The sequence below is a fragment of the Hirundo rustica genome, chromosome 2 (genome assembly GCF_015227805.2).
Source record: "Hirundo rustica isolate bHirRus1 chromosome 2, bHirRus1.pri.v3, whole genome shotgun sequence".
Classification (NCBI taxonomy): domain Eukaryota; kingdom Metazoa; phylum Chordata; class Aves; order Passeriformes; family Hirundinidae; genus Hirundo; species Hirundo rustica.
Genome location: NC_053451.1, coordinates 23,070,489 through 23,092,633, shown reverse-complemented (window position 1 = coordinate 23,092,633; position 22,145 = coordinate 23,070,489). Strand labels below are relative to the sequence as shown.

The following is a 22,145-nucleotide window of genomic DNA, read 5'->3' as shown; positions in this document are numbered from 1 at the left end:
GGAAACAGTCATATGACAGTCATGTAACAGCATTACAACGAGAAGTGGATTTATCGCTCTGCACCAGGGAGTAAGTCTAAGTTAGTGAACCTTCACTCTTTCACATAATTCTGCCTAAGGTCTGGAGAAGTCATGGATATGTCCTGGTTCTTGGAAAGCTTCACTTTCCCTGCTTGAAATAAATTTTCACTGTTCATTCTCCATGTTTTATCGGAGCCATTTTTTTCCTCTCCAGGGCAGAGAATTTGAGGGCACCCAAAGTGCTGACATCAAAGAGACAGCCAGGCTGGAGTCACGACTCGTGCACGTGACTTCTGAGGTGGCCTTTCTGAAAGAGCAAATCAACCAGGCCAGATTATGTGGGAGGTAAAAGAACCTGCTTTCCTTAGCAGAAAAGGTGGGTGCCTCTTTCTACAAGCTTTATCACAGGACTTTGAGACCCCAACTCCCTGTTCAGAAATAGTAGCTAACAATCCAAGTCACCCTTAAAATTAACCATGGCAGCAGTCATGCCTGGATGTGTGAAATTAATTGTTTTGGCTATCCAGGGGTTTAGTGTAAAGAGTTATATTTGTTTTTTCTATCAAAATATGATTGTAACAACATCTATGGAATAAAAAAGCAGCAAATAAAGCTACTAAATACTGTTGTCAGTCCATTGCAGAGGGTTGCACTGGATAAGGTGCCCTGTGTGTGTCCATGTGTGTGCATTGTATCTATGTCTACTCTTCAAACAAGTGGCTGTGGAAAGCTGAAGTTTCGTGGGGGCAAATATTGGTTTGGTACCTTGTTCTCAAAAATGGCAAAAGCAGTCCGCCTCAAATGAGCATTTGTTACTGCTGAGCAGCAGTGGCCCTGCTCTGCTGAGCTAGTTAGAGTCAAGGGACATGCTACTGGCCAGAAGAAAGCAAAGGGGCCTTTCTCCTCAGGGCAGGATGTGGCATTTACCTGGCAAGAGGAAGGTGTAACAATGCAAAGTCAGCCTGTAATTCCACGGGCTTGCACCTGCCTGATGGTGAGAGAGCCAAGCTCTGTGTGTTTTCAGGTGGTGTTCTTTTTTGCCTCTCTCAGGGTGTTGGTGGCAGCATGTGATCATTTATAGCACCTTACCCTGTCTGACTTTGAAACCTTCCTCCACCCCTAGGGTAGAGGGGTTGTGTTCTTCCCATGCAAGGCTCCTGAGGTGCTTATTTTTAATTGAATAACTTGAACAACCTCCAGCTGCTCTTGCTGTTCCTCCCCACTTCGCACCTCTTGCCACAGGTCTTTGTGTCTCTGTCTGGTGTATGCTCAGCAGGGCTCCAGCCAGGCACAAGAACTTCCTGCTGGTCCCGGCACAAGCCTGGGAGTGGTGCTTGTGCAGCCTGCCTTTACAGGAGGTCCCTGCTGAGAAGCATGTCTAGTGCTGGGAGCTCTTGTGCAGCTGCAGGTTGTGCCCTGGGAGGTAGGAAACGGCTGGAGTCCCAGGCAAGGAGCTGTCTGGCACCAATCCCTTGCCTAACAAAGGGCAAGGACATCCAGTTACCCCAGCTGGGTAACCAGACCCCCAGAGACTCAGCTGGAGACAGGGAACAAGAAGACCCCAGACTAATTATCACCAGTGACTATTTGGAAAACTCTAACTGCAGGAAAATGTCACCTTTCCCCAGGTGTCCTGCTTGCTGGATGTCTGCAAGTGAAAAAGAGAAGGTTCATTCTGTGTGAGGAATTAGCATAGAGCCAGGCACAGCAAAGACTAAAGCCTTTATTTTAGATGTTAAAGCGTGGATTTGTCTTTACAGATAGGCAGCTGCAGATGGCGTGTATGTGAAAGGTTGTTTAAGTTGATCAGGCAGAGTGCATAACACCAGTCCATTCACAGGAGCGTGTTCCTGGAACAAACCTTCCTGGGGGGGAGAGGAGAAGACTTTTTGGACACCATTATTTGTTACGAAGCCCTCGCTGCAGGAGGGCACTGGCTCTTGGTGGTGGCAGCTCTGTTTGGACCCGTGTCCTGCAGTGTCCCTTGTCCAGCTGATCCATCGTGTGCTCTGACGGTGCCACCGAGAGCTGCTGCCTTGTTTCCTGGGTCCTCCTGTGACCTTGCTGAGGATGCCTTCTGTCTCCATAGCATTATAAAAGGCACATATACATCTATATACAAGTGCATAAATATATAAATAGGGGTGTTATACAAAAATAAATACCCTTTCTCTTTTTCTCTTTAGATTAAGTCTTTTGCAAAAGGCAGCTTGGTCCCTAGCTGGTGGGAGGATGAGTCTCTAAGGGTCTCAGTGGTGGAGGGCTGCTGTTCAGATGTCTTGGCAGGTCCTGACCCAAAGATGTGATCACTGGATTCTGGGCATGGAGATCTCCTCTGGACTGGCAGCAATCTAGTCTTTCCACCTCTTCGACTGGCACTAGGCCTAAGCAGCAAGGGCTTCCTGAGGGGGAAAGGAGCAAGAAATTATTACAATGCACATTGCAATGAGAGATGCTGTGGGAGGTTTCAAGTCAACAGTTCACTCTGTGAGGAGGGTTACCCTGATCAAAGAGGAAGATCTGCATTCTGAAAGTCTGCATGGGAATTTGATGCCATGATCACACAAAACAAGTTTGATCTGCACTACAGGGGTGGATCAATGGGTTAGGTCCTAGGGAGAGGGATTCACATCACTTGAACATGAGTCATCAGAAAGGCTCTGCCGAGAGGTTTTCCTTCAAGAGCAGCCTAAAATGATGAGATGAAGGAGGCATGGAGTTTTCCAAACCACTGACCTTGGTGGAAGAGGGTATCCCGTCGAGGATCCAGGCTAGGGCCTCCCACTTTGTTTCCCATCACTGGATGATGGAGGCCAACAAAGTGCTCTTGAAGGTGAGGACAGTCGTCTTGTGGCTGAAGAAGCTGGTGAGTGGAGTCATCTGGGAGACTGTAGAGGAAAGAGCTGTCTTCTGTTCTGGAGCTGGGCAATCTGGGGAAGCAGGAAAAGGGGTTTAGTGCTGTTTACAGATCTTTCCCCCTTGAAAGATATAACTTGCATCATGTCTCAGCCAGCTCATCAATGCTGTGACTCAGACCATTGCTAAATGAAGGGAAGAGCAGAAATTGGGATGTATTTGTGGGATGGGAATGAGGTGATGTGGGACCTGGTATCCATGATCCGACAGCTGGTGAGTGCCACAGGAACCAGGAGGAATAGTGCCTCACAGGGAGCATGGTAATGAAGATGTCTGAAGAGTGAGACACAAGGCACTCACAACTAGACACTGGGCAGGTTCTGGGGCTGCTGTTTATCAGCATCAATCACAGATGTTTGCTTCTCTCATCCTGGTTTTCAGTCTCCCACTTAAAAACAGGAGGATGAAAAGGGGACAGACGGGAGTAGGTCTTGGCCACCTCTACAAGTAAATTATTCCTGCCTGAAATCCTAAGAGGGATGAGTTGTGCAGAGAGAATTTAGACCAAGGTGTTCTAGTGCTGGAGAATGGATTTGTTTCTCAAGAGAGGGGACAGATAGGAGTGTATTGAGGGAAGGCTTTCGTGAGCACGTAGTCTTGTGGGTCCCACTGGATTGTTCCACCCTCCCTCCACACGCCAGGACTAACCTGGAGGGCTGGTAGTCTTGTTGGGCACTCCCATTGTGCAGCACTCTTGCCTGCAGCAAGGTGTTGGTCTCCTCCTGTGACTGGAAGGAGAGAGAAGGATTCTTAGCAGAGCAATGGCACACAGCAGCATTAAGAGGTGATGATCTGAGTCAGAGCCCTGGGGCAGACTGCTGAAGCTCTTACAGCAGTCGGCAGAAAAAGCTGAAACTCTTTCTTCTGCTATTGAGGGCAGTGGAACTGACCACTGAAAAGCTCCCTATATACTTACTGCTGAATCAGTGGGGGATAAGCAATTTATAGTCTCAGCTCTGGCACTGCCTGTTACCCTTCACAGGGTCCTCAGCGCTGTCAGTCCCTGTGAGCTTTGCTCAGGGGACACAGGAACTGTTCCCATAGGAGTCACCTTTACTCACTGCCTCCTCCATACTTAAGAGGCACTGGCCCAAGAAATCACCCCCTCACCAGCGTTTTGGAGACCTTCCTGTTCACCCCACGCCTCAGACTTCACTGGAAAGAGGAAGTCTCTTTTGGGAAGCCAGCCTTGCCACTTCTACGTGCTGCAAAGTGTGCCAGCCACCTCTGGAGAAGCCCTCTCACTGCAAGTGTGGCCTCCAGCTCATGACAAAGCAGCTCTCGATCCCAGGTGTGGACTCACCTGCGGCACTTCATCGGGGCTGTAATCTCGGGGCTTGGTGCTTGAGTACCCCACTCCTGCAGAGGCGCAGATGCCATTCAGATGTGCCCTGCTGGCATAGGGCTGCCCATTAACAAAGGGATGTCCATTGGCACGAGGAGCAGAGATGCCTCTCAGAGGCACCATGGTGTACTGGCACGACGACACCAGCAGCCCAGCTCCGGGGAAGCTCATGTCAATGGTTTGCTCTGCAGAGGGAAGGAAAAGAAAGTCTGAGGCAAAAATGAGAGGTAAAGTCAAGCTTGAAGCTCAGCATGTATAGGGTTAGGCTGTCCTAAGAGGCAGCTATTTTGGGATCCAAAGCATTCTTGGAGATAAATGGTGGAAAGGGGCCCTTTGCCCCTAGTCCCAGAGGTTCCCTTGAAACAAGGCAAGCAGGACAATGGACACAGTGGTCTTTGTCTTTATGGGGTTCCACAGGACATCTGAGACTTGCCCTCTGCCCACCCCTTCCCTGCTTCCCAGAATTCCCTCACATTTTGGGTGTTTGATGCACCCAGGGTCAGATTTAATCCACAAGCAAACCACATCCTGGAAATCAGCCCCCAAGAAAGAACCCTTACTCTGTTTGGACCAAGCTCTCCAAAGGCAAAAGGGGATGAAAGCCACAATGAGGAGTACGATGGAGCCCAGCACAACGCCGACAATCAGGTACGGCAGGTCGCTGGAACGGGCCACCATGGCTCCTGTCCCCAGGCCACTGTGCCCACCACTGAGCGGGGGACGCTGCTGAGGGGACACTGTGGAGGGTGGAAGACGACCTGGCAGACCAAGAGACTTCCGAGCTGTGGAAGGAAGAGTGAGAGAACGTGAGACAGAGACATGGCAGATGGCACAGGAGCCCAGTTCAGGGATGTTTATGCTGCTGTGGAGTGGCCAGACTTCTATGGTGGCTCTAAAGAAGCATTCCTGGATGACAGGATTCCTAGGCTGATGCATATGGCACTACAGACAAGGCCTCTGTGCTTGGCTCACAGCTTTGCCAGATCTGCTCTTGGACTACTCAAGCAGAAGCAAAACCAGAAGAGTTTCTCCAAAGCACACGCTTGGACTTAATGCTGCTCTTGTCATGACAGTGCAGCTTCTTGAAAGACAACATGGGGCCTGCTTCTAACATAACATGGAGTTCAGCACAGCAAGGGAAAGTCAGCCCCTTCTGCTTCCCATCACCACCTACGTGATAGTTAGGAAAACAAAAGGTAACTCTTGAGTGACAGCAATGGACTCTGCACAAGGGATGAGAAGACAGACTGGTGACACTGATCAGCAGCATGGATGAGCCTGTGCCTCTCTTCTCTCCAGTGCTGCCTCCGCTGCTTTGCTGGAGCTTGGGTGACGCACTGTCAAGCAGGGATGGTTCCTGCCCTGCTGTGCTCTGACAGCTGCAGGCAGGGAAGGCAGCGGGCTGTGCTCCCAGAGCTGCCCTGGGAAGCCGCTTACCTTTGGTTTCACAGATCATCACGTTGCTGAACTCGCTTTCACCTCCCTCGTTGAAGCACTGCATCTTAATGTCATATGAGGTTTCTGGCTGCAGGTGGCTGATGGAGTGCCAGTAGCGATCTCCTGAGGAGGGAACAAACACATGGAGCTCTTAACTTCCTCAGGGAGCAGGCAGCTGGCCCAGCTCTGCAGCAGTGCCTGGACTGCCGCTGCCTTTTGTGCACAGGGCTCCTTTTGGCTGTGCTGTCTTCCAGTAGGGACCAGCGGCTGGGACCAGACTCTCCATTTCTCCTACCTTCCACCACGTCCTTCTTGTAGTCGCTGTCATTGTCACTGTCAGTGGGGCGGTAGTAGATGTAAAATCCATGGATGGGAGTGTTGTTGTTGCTGGCTGGGATGTACTGCAGAGAATGGGAGGGAGAGCAGGAATTAGCAGAGATGTCCATGCTCGTATTGTACTAGGTGAGGAGCAGCTGGGAAAAATGAGATGGGATCCTCCTCATGTTGACATTGGTTTGCACAATAAGGGCTTTTCTACAAAAGCTCAGTGGTACTCTCTACTCTCAAGCTTTGCTTCTCTGAGGTAACAGACAAGCTGTGAATCTGGGCCTGTCACTCCAGGCATCCAGTGCTCTTCTCCCTCTCAGTGATCACAGCCAATGATTCAGAGAAAAAAATTCCTCAACAACAGTGACTCAGCTGGGCACATGCAAGCACACCATCATCTTGACTCTGATACGCTCATGGCTTCCAGACAAACTGGGTCTTGCCATGAACTGGTCACTGCAGGACTTTGTGTTTCTGATGATAGTTCTCTTCCTCCCCCACAGCCAGGGCAGCACTGTCCCAGCTCCGTGTGCTCTTGCTGTCTTTCACCCAGTATTTCATCAGCTACTGTTTGAGTTTAGATGAACAGCCATGCCCATCCTGCCTTGTGGCAATTTCTGGCTAGAAGCAGCTACAAGAAGAGAGCAATGCATCCCTCTGAATAAGCTCTATGCTGTTAAAAACACTTGGATCTGGGCTTGTGATCCAAAACATCCTACCCACTCCTAAAAATCCTCTGGAGTGGACTGTTGTAAATGATTATCAGCATTTAGGACTGTTACCCACCAAATGAGAATGAAGAACGTTACCTGCTGGAAAATACTGTGACAGAGAGAGGTGCTAATGGATTCCAGAAATCTGGCCAGGAGAGCAAGCAGCTACCCAATGCATTGCTCAGCTATACTTATTGAACAAAATGGTCAAGAACCCAGTTATCCACTGAAATCTTCCCATATACAATGTTGGATTCAGATGGAAAGAGTTTCCTAGGCTGACTTCCCACCCTTCTATGTGTCTCAAGCCCAGTCCACCAGCTACTAAATCCCAGCTCCATTTGTGGTGGTAACAGGCTCCAGTGTGGTAACCTGGAGGAGCCGTAAGCTGGGCAAGGAGCACGCTTGCACCTGGCTCCTCCCCTGCAGCGCTCTCCACCCCCACAAGCCTCACCATCCACTTGAGCATGATGGTGGTCTCGTTGATGGCATCCGTGAAGGTGATGTAGGGCCCGGCCACGGGGCGCTCGTAGACGCGGTTGCTGTACCCCGACACCACGTAGGGCCGAGACGCCGCGCTGGGCTCGCTCTCTCCCAGGATGTTCAGCGCCCGGACGCGGAACTTATAGGACGTGCCTATGGGGAAAATGGGAAATGGAACAGTTGCAGGGATTGGAGTTTTCCAAGATTCCTACTGTCAGCATGGCCCTGACTCTGAAGAGGGGCTACATCTCCAGAAGGCAGAGAGCCTACAGCAAGTTTGTGGTGGAAGTCCAAACACTGAATGGCCACAGGTCAGTCATGCCCTAGATGGAGCCTGCTTTTATATACCTTCTCCAGTTCCTGTCTGGATGGTCCAAAGGTCACACAGAAATTTTGGAAGGTGTGCAGGGGGTTAAGAAATGCCTGAGAGGGTATCCTGACCTGAAAGCAGGTATGGAAAGGCATTCTTCCTCTACTCCATGGGAATTATGTACACTGGTTCAAAGCTCAAAGCCTACGTAATTTTAACCCAAACTTCATTTTACTGTTTTTTAGTTTGGGGTAGTTATGTTCCCCTTTTAAGCTGTCCAGCTCCGTGATTAGGTCTTTTCTCATGTGAAGTGCAATGGGATTTGTGTGCCCATTTGTCTTGCCTGTGGCTAAAGAAAGTTCTGTCCTGTCCTGTAAAAAAGGCAAAACCTAATGCCTTTAGTAACTGTATCCTGTAATACAGAAAAGCACGCCTAAGCTTCCCTGAGGGAGGTCAGACCTGTGCTGGTCTCTGCAGCTGGAGAAATTGGAGAAGCATCTGCAGCTTTTTCCCCACGCACCTAAGGCAGGAGTCAGGGAAGCTTTGTTTAGCTCACGCATGCCAGGGCTGAGCAGGATGTGACAGATGGTTAACCATCCTACAGGGACCCTGCAGCTCTCCTACAGACCTCCAGGAAGCAGGAAGGAGAGCACCTGCCTACCTTTCTCCAGGCCTGGGATTTCCACAGAGAGGCGAGAGGGAGGAATGTCACTGGTGGCCAGGACCCAGTCTCCCAACTTCTTCAGTTTCTTATACTCCACGCGGAAAGACTGGATGGGGAACCCGCCATTCCCACGGGGGATCCAGGTCACGTACACAGATGTCTCTGATGCCATGGAGATGGTCGGACGGTCCGGTGCCTCTGGAGCTGCAAGGGACCCAGAAGGACATCAGGATGTGAAACACATTCTTGTCACCCTGTCTGGAGGATCCTGTAGCTCAGAGGTACGTGGGTGAAGGACTACCTGCACTGCACCCAGCCACATGCTCTGCAACTCCTGAATGCTCTCTTCCTTCTGTCTCTTCATTAGAGCTGGCACCCCCAAATCCTCATGCCTTTCAGTTTGTGCCCACAAGCACCTTTTACTCCTGCTTGCATCTTGCTCCTTTTCCACTCGCAGCTCAAGTAGGATGAGACAAGGTTTGAGGTGTGATCACCCATGACGGGAGGGAAAGCAGTGACAGGGGTGGATACTGGGCTGGATGGAGGTGGAGCAAAAAGCCTGGGTGATGTGGAAGCGGTGAGCAGGGGGAGACTGCTGCTGGGGACAGCCAAGTGAAGGAGATGGAAACAGGAGAGACTGAGATGAAACAGCTGAGAAGGAAAAAGGGAAACATTCTGAACTGTGGAAATACAAGTTGACAGAAAACAACCAAAAGATGGGAGGGAAAGAGATGAACAGAGCTATGGATACGAAAATAAAGACAACTAATGGATGAGTATGTGGGGAACTGAAGGATGGCACTTAACAGGAGGATTAGGATTGAAAGAGAGAATTTCACAGAAATTATAAAGGCAACAGTAATGAGAGAGACAAGGTAGGAAACAACGGATGAGATTGACCAGTAAGGACCTGATGTTTCTCCAGCAGTGCAGCAAGATACCCAAATGGTGCACTCTGCACCCCCAGAATGGGAATGAACTGCCCCTAGCCAGGGCTTGGCTGAAAGAGGAGGGTGCCAGGACATGCAGAGACTCGGTCCCCGTTCCTCCCTCACACTCCATCAGTACCCACTGGTGCAGTGCAGTTTGTTGTTCCTGTGCCCCAGACATTCACACACTGCACGACAGGGCTTTCTGAACCCTCTGTGTGGAACTCAGCAAGAGACAGAGAGCTGCTGAGACATCCTTGCATTAAAGGTGGGGCCAGCAGTGGGACTCGCCTGCTCTCCAGGACTGACTGTCTGCCAAGGGCAGTGGCGTACAGGAAGGACCTCTCCTTGTCAGAAGCTAGAAACCACCCATCCAGCACTGCAGTCTTGATTTATCCAGTAGAGACTTCAACCCCAGCACGGCCTGGCCACTGCCACCCACAAGAGACCCAGCGCCCCCGAGCCAGCCCGCTGCCAGTTCAGGGAGGGCCTTACGGGACAGACGGCTGTTGTCGGCCTGGTTACTGCTCTGCGTGCTCGTGCCTGGGTCGTCCCTCTGGATCTGCTGCTCTTTGCTGGCAACAATCTCTGGTTTTGGGCGCCGGCCTGCGCAGAAGGGAGAGGTGGCATCAGTAACAGAGAGATGCACTCAGAATTAACTTCTGCCGTGATGAGGAAAGCAAATATTCCCAGATAGGATGCTGAGGTAAGTGCTTCCTGGACTCTAACGGCCCTAGGGGCTCAAACCACTCAGCCTACTGGCAGGAACTAAAGATAAAGGGGCAGATTAGCTAACAGATCCCCCTCATATTTAGTTTTCTATGACTTTGAATTGGTTTTCTTGAAATGTTGCTAGATTTCTGTCTCCAGGCAGAGGATGGATTAAGCAACCTCTTGACATTTATGCTAGACCCATTTTCTACAGTTCTGCATGTGTTCAACTGAGACACCAAGGGAAGAAGGGATTTATTCCAACCCACACAGAGGATTGGTTGGAATTTTCCCCATCCTCCCCTCCACTTTACCTTCTGACAGTTGCTCTAAGCTGAGGGCGGATGGGTTTCCAGAGCAGAAACACTCCCACTGTCCTTAGGCTGATGCCTTGTGCCTCAGGGCCAGGACAGGATGTTTCAGAGGGGCCCTTCCCTGACTGAGAGCCCAGGGGAGCCCAGGGAAAGCTCTGCCCTTTACCGGTGCGGAAGGTCACCATGGCCGTCTGTCCCTCGCCGGCACAGTTGTGAGCAGCCATCTCCACCTCGTAGAGGCTCCCAGGGTCCAGCCTGGTGAGGGTCAGGCGGTGCTGCGAGGCTGGGACATCCCTCATGGCCCAGCTGTCCGAGGCATTGGTGACCTGCTGAGAGACCAATGCAGGTGCTGCAGAGCTTGGGGCAGGCTGGGCTTCTTGTGAGCACTGAGCTCAGAAACTTTACAGAAAGTTGTGTCCCGACCACATCTACCTTCCCTTCCCTCTCTGCAAAGGAGGGAGACGTTTCCAGCCTGATTTTGCAAAGCAATTCAGGTATAAGCAAGACAACTCATCCAAGTCCCAGAGTGTTTTCTTGACCTCAGGATTCAGTCAGCCCTGTTCTGTCCTCTGGTTCATTTTGATACCAACATCCCTCAATGTGTGTAAATCTCCGGAGCAGTCGTGCCCCACGAAATGCAACACTGGCCAGAGGACTGAGCTGCTTTAGGAGCCATATCTCTCCTGCAGCCCAGCTGCTGAGCTGCTCATTTATATACTGGCCATTTCTATGAGATGAGGTACCCAGACACAGCTTTGTTTTACTGACTTTTATCCAGCCTCACCCCAGGCACTTTGGGGCTGAAATGAAGAACCATAGTGCTGGAGCAAAGGTTTCTACAAAGAAGAGATTGTGTACGGCCATAGCCCTCAGAAAAGCTTGGAAACACAGTTTGTTTTTTGGTGATACCCTGATGCCCCATGCAGAGGGGGAGGGAAAGTGGAACCTTTCCTCCTTCTGCCCAGCTGCAAAGATAATATTTTTGCAGGCAAATAGGCAGGACACTGAAGTGACCCGGTGCCGAAAGGAGCATTAGTAATGCAGGCAACGCAACAGAACGGAAATGCCAAGACTCTGCTGTATCATTCGTCTTCTCCAAGCATTTGACACTGACTGATTAATGCCTGCCTCGTTTTATTTTTATTCCTGAGCCTGCAAAGTTGTGAGGCCAGGGAGGGGAGCCCTAAAGACTGCTAATATCCAGGAAAGGAAAAGAGAAATTCTTAAGAAACAAAAATAAGGGCTGCATGGCATCTGACTGCTTGCAGGCTGCTGAGAGTTTAGGGGCAGTGTAGGAACAGGGTAAAAAGAGATATTCACAGATATTTTCTAGAGAAGAAGCAGAACCTTGCCCAGTACAAATGTAGGTCTCCTGTCAGTAGGTCTAACTTTCCTTGCAGCCATCTTCTACACAAAGAGCCTTTTCTTTTGTTGCTGAATTGATTCCTTCCCTCTCCACACACATGCTTTTCCAGTCAGAAATGTCAAAACCAGATCATTATACAACTTGATCCTTAGGATCTTGGACAGAAAGAGACTCTTTCTAAACAAGTTTAAGGGTTATTGGGACTAATTCCTTTCTACACAATCCTTAAGCATCCCAAGAAAGAGCCTCCAGCTGAGAATTTGGACTACACTGAAAACATATTACTGCAAACCGCAGTGACCCATGGTGACCTTCACTGCCCCACGGCCCCTTCCAGGTGACGCGCTGAAAAACAAATCAAATATGGACAAACTCCAAGGCTGCAAGTTAAGATTGCAAGCAGAATTGGTAGTTACATGATACACCACTGGGGAATAAATCTCTTCTTGGCAGACAACCAGAGCCAATGGGGATTCTCTTAGTATCTTTGTTTTTTATTTAAGCTTGCCCTATTGTGTTCCTGTGCGGGCATCTTCTGCCTTTGTTTTAAAGGCCTCTTTAAAGAGATGGTTAGCTGAAATCCTCATCTTAAATTTTTTTTTGAAAGAAATGTAACAGTCTTCTATTACATCATATTCTCACAAAAGCACACACTTCCAGGAAAATAGATACATATATTCACATGTACTAGAAAACGGTGCCTTGCAGTGGCTGGGAATCCCAAACGTGCGATCTAGCATGTTTTTGGAATATACTCAAACCCTCTGGGCTTCGAGGCAAAACCTGCCTCTCTACTGTAACTCCCTGCCTACCCAAAGGAAAGAAAAGCAGCAGACAAATAAATTCAAGCCCCTTTTTTCCACTTGTCCTCAGCAAAACGGAAAGAGGTTCTTTAGACCTCAAAAACAGAATTTTTCCCTTAACAATGCTTCACCATTTAAAGAAACTGCTGGGCTAGAGCTGTGCCTGCACTGTGCCCATGGTGCCATGAAGCACCCCAGAGGGAGGAGCCCTTGGGCTCCAGCAGGACCTGGCTGTGCACAGTGTGCTCACACTGTGCCACCTGCAAGCGATGGGCTCCACAGTGCACTGCCTTCCTGCTTCCAGAACAGAGCTGGGGGTAAGGACCTTCCCAGAGGATTTAGCACAGCCACAACAGCTCTCTGCTGGCTCCTCGCACTCACTGAGCATGGGCACTTCGATGCTGCTGAGCAGAGCAGGCACAAGCAGCACAGAGGCTGCTGCTCTGTCCTGCAGCCCAAGCTGCTCCAGGCAGAGGTGTCCCCATGGCTTGTGCCAAGACAAAAGCAGTCCAGAGCAAGTCATTGTGCAACCTGTCCCTCAGCGCTTTCTACTGGACGTGGAAGCTACTGGAGAAGCGTGTGCATGTGCCTTCTGCATACTTAAGCAGGCAGGCACTGCCACTGGGCTCTTCCTGGACAGCTGAGCAAACCTCCCGTATCCATCACAGCCTGTACCCATCACACCTCAACAGGCTGAGGCTGCAGCTCAGTGAGCAACGGGCACCCCTGGCCCAACGCGCCTGCCCACGAGGCAGTGGTGCAACGCGTGGTGAGGCCACCAGCTCGCCCACGGAACGGCGCAGAGGCAAGATGGGAGCAGGGCAGCACAGTGATACCTTGCGGTGCTTCACCACGTAATAGAGGATGGGGGCTCTGCTGTCGGGCCGGGGTCTCCACACCAGGTCGTAGCTGTCCGTCTTGGATGTCCGTGGAGAACTGAGGATGATGGGGGCTTCGGCTGGAGTCACCAGCTCCTTGTTGGCTGCACACTGTGGAGCTGCTGCTAGAGGGGTTGTCCCAGGCTTTGGCAGCCCAGCTTTATCCAAGGGAAGCTTTAAGGTGCTGTCCCTGGAAGGTGGTGTTGGAGGTTGAGCTGAGTCCAGGTGGGCATCTCGCCTGGGGCTGAGTGGAGCTCCTGGAAGACAAGGTGCCACAGCAGGGTCAGCGCCCATCCCAGTCTGTGGTTAAGGCAGAGCTGTGAGCCTTGTGTGGTGCTGCCTGCTGTGCCACTCAAAGAGTGTTGGCAAGAATCCCTCCTTCCCCTGTATAAACCAAAGGGTTCCCCGTCTCTCTGAAGTCCCTCTTACCCTGTGTAAGTTCAACAGAGTCCAAGAATTCAGGTGGTACCTCTCTTACCCCAGGTGAATTCAGTTTTTAAGCTCTTGCTCAGTGCTAGTTCAGAGGCAGAGCTAAGCCGTGGGGTGAGGCACTACACCCAGATGTCTCGTGTCTCTTGTGTAGAAATTGCCAAATGTGCACACATGGCCCTGCCCTTAGAAGCAAAACCGGTGTCATGTGTTCCCACAGGGAGATACAGAGACCTCAGGCAGAACAGTGCCTGCAGCACAGGTTAAATAGGAAGCACGGGCAGCACACCGAATTCCTTCCCCCGCTTCCCCTGTCCTTGTCTTGTGTGTTAGGCTGTGACTGAATGGCCACACTTTGGAGAGAGGGGCTTACCCGGGCGGGCCGTCCTCAGCTGCACCATGGCTTGGGCACTGCCCACCTCGTTCTCGGCCATGCACTGGTAGATGCCCTCGTCCTCGGGCCCCACGCTGAGCAGCCGCAGCGCCCGGCGCGACAGCCGCAGCCGCTGGCTGCCCGACAGCGGCACCGCGTTGCGCAGCCACATCACCGACGGCTGCGGGTTCCCTCGCACCTTGCACGTGAACTTGGCGCTCTGGCCCCAGGGAATGATCTGCTGGGACAGCTCCATGGTCACCTCCGGGGGTTCTGTGCGAGGAAAAAACACGGACCGCTGAGCGTCGCTTGGCTGGGGGCACGGCACGGTCACGGCTTTGCGCTTTCCCCTCTGGCAGGGATGAGAGCAGTGATGGATCCTTTCCTACCCTGAAGTCCCACTCCCTTTGTGGGCGCCCACATGGGTCTGCTTGAACACCCCTCCCCTTCAGCATCCACATAAACTGAGAAAGGGAGGTAGCCCAAGGCCATCTGCCCTCTCACATCAGACATCTACAAGTCCCATTTTTCTGATCTGAAATGCTACTCTACAAAGATTGTGCTCGTGCCACGAAAACACATCAGTACCTGATGAAATGCAATCCATAAAACATGGGCTTAGCCTCCCTAAAAATTGTGAGAATGAGAAGCATGTGTGGTAGAAATAGCTAAAGTGCAGTATCCCTTACATTTTCTACTCCAGAGAGAGCTTCCCTGCAAAATAGAACAAAGCCAAGACACTCCAATGTCTTCCTTATGCCTATATTAAATGTGTCTAAAAAGCAACCAGGCTTTCACTAGAAAGTATTAGAACAAAAGCAGTGCCACAAATGACAGGAGAAGAGCTTCTGCAGAGGAAGGGAGGATCCATCATCTCCAGCCCATGGTGGCAGCCAAGAAGGAGGAACTACTACCCTCAAGAAAGAATTAGTCTGGTCTCCTGGAAATTAGAACCACAAGCAGGACTTTCCATTACATTGTGGTTTGTCCAGGGAGGGGAAGAGTGCTTCAGTGCTGGTATCTTCCCCTAGAAGACGACGAGATGTCCGAGCCCCTCCCGAAACAAAGGCTACAGCAGCACTCACCAAACACCTGCACGTTGTAGAAGATGAACGCAGCCCCGGCATCCCCAACGCCGTTGTCAGCCGTGCAGCTGTAGGTGCCCGAGTCCTCCTCGCTCGTGGGGTCGATCAGGAGGTTGCTGAGCAGGAAGCGCGTCTTGTTGTAGGCGGAGACGCCGGAGCCATCCTTGGCCCAGGTGACCCGCGGCGGGGGGATCCCGCTGGCCACGCACTCCAGAATGAGGCTCTGGCCCTTGGTGACAATGATGGTCTGAGCCTCAGGAGGGTAGATTATCCGGGCCGCCTCCGCTGTGGAGCCTGGCGAGGAGAGACAGAGGGAGGAGGTGCGTGGGAAGGAAGGTGGCCGGTGGGAGAGCACCCTGTGCAGTGGGCAGGTAGGGATAGCGGTAGAGCACTGTTTTCCTGTGCTGGGGCAGGCAAACGGCAATGCAGGACAAGAGGAACATTCTCTAAGGGTTCTGTGCACGCAGCAAAGCCACCTTGCCAAAGGGCTAAGGGCCTTTGCCCGCCCACCACGAAGAACAAATCCTAAGGAAGCACGGCAATCCCAAGGCTGCGCACACATACTCCAGGAGCAGACCTTGGGGCCTTCTGCTGCTGGAAAAGAGTTTTCTCAGCAACTGATAATGGTTCACACAGAAAACCAGTTGCGACAGCACTGCTCAGTGCCCCCAGAGCTGGAGATGTGCAGTGAAGGGAGAATGGCTTACGTCTCACACGGAGCCTCTCGCTGGAGACTGAAGTTTTCACCTCCTGTGTCACAGGGTTGTAGGCAGCACATTTGTAAGTCCCCTCATCCTCCTGGCTAGCATTAACGATCTGAAGGTTCCCAGAAGGCATAATAAGATAATTGTCTGTAGAGAGAGAAGAGAAAGTGCCACATGGTCACAAGATACGCTCCTGTCCAGCCTCCTGGAAGACATGCACTGCCCTGAAGAAAAGGTGGACCAGGGGGAAAGAAAAAACCACGCTGTCCCAGGAAGCATGGACCTCAGGGAGACCATGCCAGGGACCCTAAACTAACTTGTGCTCGGACAGGTGGCAAAGGGACAGGGAGGCAGCAGGTAGAGACAGCGACTGCCGGTACGGAAGGGCGAAACCAAGGGTGCTGTGACGGAACCTGTTGGGCCAGACCCCTGTGCACTCACCTCGGGAGGCCTCCAGCCACTCCTGCTTCACGCTGTAGCGGACCTGAGCCTTGGGGTGACTTTCGGGCAGGTCACAGGCAATCACAGCTGTGTTCCCTTCGTCCACCTCGATCACATGCTGGCCGTCAAACTTGAAATCTTTGAGATCTGCAGAGAGCAAAGGACAAGGCATCTCAGTGGCTGGCTGAACATCTCAGCTCATCCTGTCCCCATGGACTCGGGGCTGTTTCATTGTGGTGCCGGCAGAAGACCGCTCTGACCCCAGCAGCTAGGGAAACTGGCTTGTTTTCACAGTTGGGTTTTTTTTTTTTCCTCCTTTTCCCTACAAAATGAGTAACTTAAAACACAGCTTCTGGAGAACCCGCCTGCTCCAGGGCTGGGAAACTGGGTGTGAAAAATCCTGGCCTGAGAGTAAAAAATAAGCCAACTTACTGCAACACTGAAGGGCAGCCAAAAATGGTCCTTCTGCTGCCTGCTATTTCACACACTGCTGCTGTCCTGCTACTGAGAAGCTGACTTTCTAGTCATAACACAGGGAGCCCAGCCTGCTTCAAGGATGCCAGGTGGGAGGAAGTGTGTGATGCCCCCTGAGCTCCTCCCACACCTGAGAAATCGGCGTCTCTGCTCTGGGCACTCTTGCTCCCATCAAATATCTCGCAGCTGAAAGTTGGTTAACCACGATGCCTCACGTGTGCCCAAGCTCCAGTTAAAAAAACAGGCACTTGCAAGGCAAACCAGCTCCTCCTCTACGTGGCACGGCTGCTCCTTCCCTAAGGCAGCTGTGAAAACCCTGTCCCACCACGTCCCTCTGCCCAGCCCTCTGCCCAGGCTGTGATAGGAGCTCCCACCCTGGCTGGGCTGATGTGGGCAGCAGGACTGGAAGCACAGGAACTAAGAGGAAGGGGTACCTGACTTTTTGTTTTCTTTTCCCTGTTTTTTTTTAAAGCAGGAGAGGACTGCAGGGCAGGGGAGCATGCCAACCTGGCCCCTCCAAACTTCCCAGAGAGAAAACAGGCTTCCATTCTCTCTGGGCACGATGGCAATTCTTGCCGAGGCACTGCAAGCTTGACGTTTGCCTCAGACAGCCTGTGCTGTGAGGGAGGAGGTTTTGTGCCAGGAAAAAAGTCCCTCGTGTGCATTTTTGCAATGCTGTACACCAGCCCAGGCGACCACTAAAAAAAACTAAATGAAAACGCCACATCCCGCAGTTGGTCATTGTCACAGGTGACAGGTCACGCTGTCACATCAAGGCTCAGGTTGGTGCCTCTTCCCAGGACCCAGGGCTAACAGATGTCCTAATGGCATGCTACTAAATCTGGACGAGACCAAACTTTCCTTTGCAAAACCCCATTCTAAGGCAGTGTATTGCATCTGCAGCCACGGCACGGCCACGTGCTGTCGACAGCTCCCTCGCCCCTAGAAACCCATCCCAGGACGTGGCACCCGTGACCTCGGGCAGTTTGGGGAGCTGGGGGGCGGCAGGAGGGCTGGTGGTGAGCAGCAGGCAGCCTCCCTTGGCAGCCCCAGCCAGCAGAAAAGTGTGGGGTTTGTTCTCTGGGAAATGCAGCAACGCTCCAAGAGCAAAAGACAACTCTGGCTCCAAGCTTCTCCCACCCACAGTCATGGAAAAGTGACATGAAATTTCTCAAGCAGACTTTCTGATTAAAGCAAGATCCTTTATGGAGTTTAAATAAAAACCAGCTCTCTTGGCAAGGCATCGAGAAAGCCTCCCCGAGCGCGGTGCGGAGGGGCTGTCGGGCGGCTGCTGGGGGAGCCAGCGGTCCCGGGCCCAGATCTGAGGGGAGGGGAGGAGGTTGAAAAGAAAAGGGGAGGTTTTGCAATGTCATAAAAATGATTTGCAGTGAACATGCTTAATACTTCTGGAATGTCTTGGCATTGTTCAATAAAAAAAAAAATAATAAAAAAAGAAGGAATACGGCTGAACTTCAGAAATGTGATTAATCCTTTAAGACAAGCTGAGGAGGGGAGCCATGTTTCCACTGGATATTAAAGCCAGATGAAAGTTAACTCTTAACTTGTGAAAAGCTGGCAGCGCCTCACGCTCCTCCTCCAATGAAAGTTACTGCTGGGGAGGGGAAGGATGATGGATATTTTCTCCTCTTTGCTTTTTATATTTGATCAAGGAACAAAATAGTGAGAGGCACAGAAATGGAAAGAGGTGGAGAAGTGGCGAAAGCCCAGTGTCTGCCTGCCCACATCGCGCATGTTTCTCCGATCAACAAAATATAAACGAGCATCGGGAAAATTAATGTGCGCCTTGGTGGTCTGGATTCATCGTAGCCAAATTAAGATTTTGGAGCCAAAGCATAGGCTCCAGCAATGCTGGCAGGGATCTGCACACACATAGTTACACGAGCACGTGTACATGCACACATACCCTGAAGAGAAGGGGCCTAAGAGCCTGGAAAAAGAGCAAACCCAAGGACCTGGCATGGCAGAGCCATCTTGAAGATGGAAAATGATGACCCTGTGCCAGGACACTCCCTGGGCTGGGCAGACAGGGTGACCTCTCACACGCAGCCCCCCAGATGGTGTCTCAGCCCACATCTCACAGCCGTGGGTGCTGCAGCCCCACAGCAGGGAGCAGGACCTGCAGCTCTTCCTGGCTTCCCCTCAGCCCAGAAGTGGGGGACAAGGGGTGAAACTGTGGTCAGAGGAGGAAAGAACAGAAGAAAAGAGATCCTGGGGTGGCTGGGGCAGCAAGAACCAGGTGCCTTTGGAGAAGCAGAGTGAAACTGGCAGGGGAGAGGGGAAAAACAGCAGAACTGGGACAAACTGCTTTCTCACATGCCAAGTATACGAGCTTCCTGCCAAACTACTCTCCTAAATTCCTGCTTCCCCGCAGAGAACAAGACTGGTTTATCTGCCAGTGGATTTTGGCCACGGGCGCTCTCAACCGCCCCACTCGCCGCTGGTACGGGCATGTAGAGCCATCCTTTAGCACCTATGGGTCCGCCAGAGCTACTGAGGGGTGGTCAGGGTCACCCCTGTCCCCCTCTGTGCATGGGACAAGCTCCCCCACACACATCCTGTTGCATTTGGCCCCAGCACAGCAAAACGGAGGGCTCAGTGCCAAACTGGGACAACCAGCTTCATCCTGGGGGGTTCAAACAAGCTGCCCCTGAGTTGTGGGGGGACCATGCACGTCCCCCCAGCAGGGAGGGGTAGAGGAGAGCATCCATGCCAGGGGGATATGCAGCACTTGCCCCTTCAGCTGCCCAGCCAGCAGCAGCCAGGCCCCACACCTAACATGCAATTTGCACCAGAGTCCAACAACCACTGCAGCTGGGAGAAACCACATCCCCTCTCACTGGCTGGGTTTTCCTTCTCATATGGCAGCACCCAGCATGCCAGCCCATGTTCTTGTCCTTAAAAGACACGCCTGACCACAGGGAAGCAAATCCTCATCTACCAGCCATTGTCCGGGAGGTGCTGCAGACAGACAGACTGAGCACCGCCAATCCCAGCCATGCTAGGATAAGAGGGCTTTTATCTCCCCCCCTTTTCTTCCCTTTTTTTTGTTTAGGAGGGAGTGCAACCAAAGGCCACTGCTCCATTGCTTGTGTCCATCTGCAGCCAGCTCCGAGGCGCGATGGGTGAACCGGGGTGCGGGGAGGGTCAGCCCTGCAGCCAACTGTGCTGCTGTCACTGGGGAGGGAAACCAGCTGAATCCCAGGGCTGGGGGCCAAGCAGCGAGGCAGACCCGATGAAATGAATGGGAGACCATAAATAACCTCGGAGAAGAAGCAGTAGTAAACAAAATGATGCTCTCCGAGGTAAAAGTTCTCCCTGCCACAGGGCAGAGCGCAAGAGGGAAGAGAGGGAGCCTGAGAAGACGAATAGGCAGGAATGTGGTCCTCCAGTCTGGAGGTAGGCACTGTCCACCATTCCCCCCTCAGCTGTGAGAGCAGCCTAGGGCTGTGGCTCTCGCTCTCCATCCAGCCAGCACCGCAGGAGCTTGGCCACTGGTGCTGTCACTACCATGTTCCTCCCACCCTGCTGGCAGAGGCACAGCCCCACGGACTCCTGCCTACTCACACCCCCCCCCAGCACATCTCCCCCCCGATGCCTCAGCCCCACTCCACCACCCTGGGCCCATCTCACAGTCCTCATGCCACAGCTCCGCTGGCTCACAAAACACCACCTGTGTTTTCCCTCTCTCCGCTCCTCACACCTCCTGTCCCCGGGGCCAAAGCCCCCGTGCCTGCTCTGCAGATGCTTTTCCAGCAGGCAGCCATCCCCTTCCTTCCCTTCCTCCCTCCCTCCTGCCACTGCCTCTGGGGAGTATCAGCGGAGAGGCCCTGGCGAAGGAAAATGAATGGGGCTGTCTTCAGAAAGCAGCTGCAAATTCCTGGGGGATGCCCAGCCCGACCCCGTGCAGGGTCACTGCCCACAGGCACCCCACGCTGGGGCCCAGCTTCCCACACGTGCTGCCGCAAGGCCGAGGACTGACCTCACCCGGGCACCGAGGGAGGGAGCAGGGCAACGAGCCTCCCTTGCCCACAGCATTCCCGGGACACAGGTACCTGCAATCCCACAGCCCCGGCCACAGGGACGCTGGAGCGGGTGGAGTTGCAGCCCTCATCTGTTTTTCTGGTTTGTTTTCAAATGTCATGCCTATCCAGGTCAGGCTCGCCGCTGTGCTTGCTACACTGACTTTCTACACACGCAGACGAGTGCTGGGGGCCACACACCCCTCGCTACCTCTGCTCATCAGCTCTGCTCCAGCCCTGCACTTCAGTTGTCCCTGTGAGCTCCACGAAGAGCTCCCGACCTTCCAAGCCTCTGGCTGTTACAGAACCAGCCCTCAGCACCATCTTCAAGGCCCTGGTGGAATTACTTGGCCCCACCAGAGCCCACTGCAGCTGTGCCTTTCACATACAGCACCTCCAACCAGGAGCGGGGCTGGGGCAGGGCTTTCTGGCAGGATGGCAGCTTTGCTACCCAGAATCAGGCACAGAAAGCATCTCTCTCTTCTCTGCCGCCGTCATTCATATGAAGGTTTAAAGCCTGGCTTGGAAAACCAGGAATACTCCTGCTTTATCCATACAAGCTGTCCCAGACTGCAGCGCTGCCCTGGGGCCTGCAGGGCTGATCTCGTGCACCACGGTCAGGCCAGCAGTGATCAGCAGGTGTGACCTGCAGTGACCTGCACCGATATGCCATGGGCTGCCAAGGTTGTGTGGCGCATCAGCTCAGCTCTACCCGGACTCAAAAGTGCCCAAGAAATGCCTGAAGCGCTGCTCCCTTTGTCACTTTATGAAATCTCTTCCTTCTGCAAATCCCCCCCCCTCTTGGATATACAAGAGCTATTTTATCTCTGCTGGAGAAATTAAATTCAAGTTTCAACCAGCTCTCTGAGCCAGGGGGAAGAGAGATGGCCTCGGAGTCACTGTGCTGCGGATGAGAGAAGGAGGTATCAGTCCCAGGGCTACGCTTTGGCTGCCAGCACTGCTGTGATGGTTATCTGCCTGCTGACTGTCAGCAAAGCACAGCAGGCCCCAGGGGACCAGGCACACACAGCCTGGGGCACTCCAGAGTGTTTCCTTCAAAGAAGGCCGAAAGAAAGGAGAGGAAATACCCTAAAAGTTGGTCAGACAGTGAACCTAGCAAGTCACTTCTTCCAATGACTCCAGGTCCACTTCCAAAATAAACCTAAGCCTTGAAAGCAGTTCTATCACCCTCCTTCATTCACACATTCCAGTTTCACTTTCCCCCTGCCACCCCAAAATAATTTTTGGATGGGACTAAGATTTTCAGAGGGTTTTCTTTCAGCCCTGAAGGTTATCTGGAGGAGATGTATCAACTGCAATGCTGACCTGCCAGGGGCTTTCCTCTCACCATGGTCACCACTGATTCAGCTGAGCAAGGTCCT

The 22,145-nt window shown here is 52.4% G+C and overlaps 2 protein-coding genes across 5 annotated transcripts in view; one reads left to right on the top strand and one right to left on the bottom strand.

The window, feature by feature from the left end:
• Window positions 1–596, top strand: part of CFAP44 (cilia and flagella associated protein 44) — a 36,791-nt gene extending 36,195 nt beyond the window's left edge. The window contains 2 exon segments of the mRNA XM_040055780.1: window positions 236–361; window positions 364–596. Coding sequence (XP_039911714.1) covers window positions 236–361; window positions 364–489 — 252 coding nt within the window. The 3' untranslated portion in view covers window positions 490–596.
• Window positions 597–2,206: 1,610 nt separating this feature from the next.
• Window positions 2,207–22,145, bottom strand: part of BOC (BOC cell adhesion associated, oncogene regulated) — a 53,962-nt gene continuing 34,023 nt past the window's right edge. For 2 of the 4 annotated variants that reach the window (XM_040056766.1, XM_040056767.1), the window contains exons 4-19: window positions 16,250–16,396; window positions 15,812–15,955; window positions 15,105–15,398; window positions 14,020–14,292; window positions 13,176–13,474; window positions 10,337–10,499; window positions 9,641–9,751; window positions 8,214–8,420; window positions 7,214–7,395; window positions 6,015–6,120; window positions 5,720–5,842; window positions 4,843–5,064; window positions 4,241–4,467; window positions 3,586–3,665; window positions 2,758–2,951; window positions 2,207–2,423 (exon numbers count right to left, since the gene is read on the bottom strand). In XM_040056766.1, the coding sequence (XP_039912700.1) occupies window positions 2,239–2,423; window positions 2,758–2,951; window positions 3,586–3,665; window positions 4,241–4,467; window positions 4,843–5,064; window positions 5,720–5,842; window positions 6,015–6,120; window positions 7,214–7,395; window positions 8,214–8,420; window positions 9,641–9,751; window positions 10,337–10,499; window positions 13,176–13,474; window positions 14,020–14,292; window positions 15,105–15,398; window positions 15,812–15,955; window positions 16,250–16,396 (2,957 nt within the window). In that variant the 3' untranslated portion in view covers window positions 2,207–2,238. The remainder of the gene's footprint in view (window positions 2,424–2,757; window positions 2,952–3,585; window positions 3,666–4,240; window positions 4,468–4,842; window positions 5,065–5,719; window positions 5,843–6,014; window positions 6,121–7,213; window positions 7,396–8,213; window positions 8,421–9,640; window positions 9,752–10,336; window positions 10,500–13,175; window positions 13,475–14,019; window positions 14,293–15,104; window positions 15,399–15,811; window positions 15,956–16,249; window positions 16,397–22,145) is intronic. The other 2 variants (XM_040056768.1, XM_040056769.1) reach the window with 1 other exon arrangement.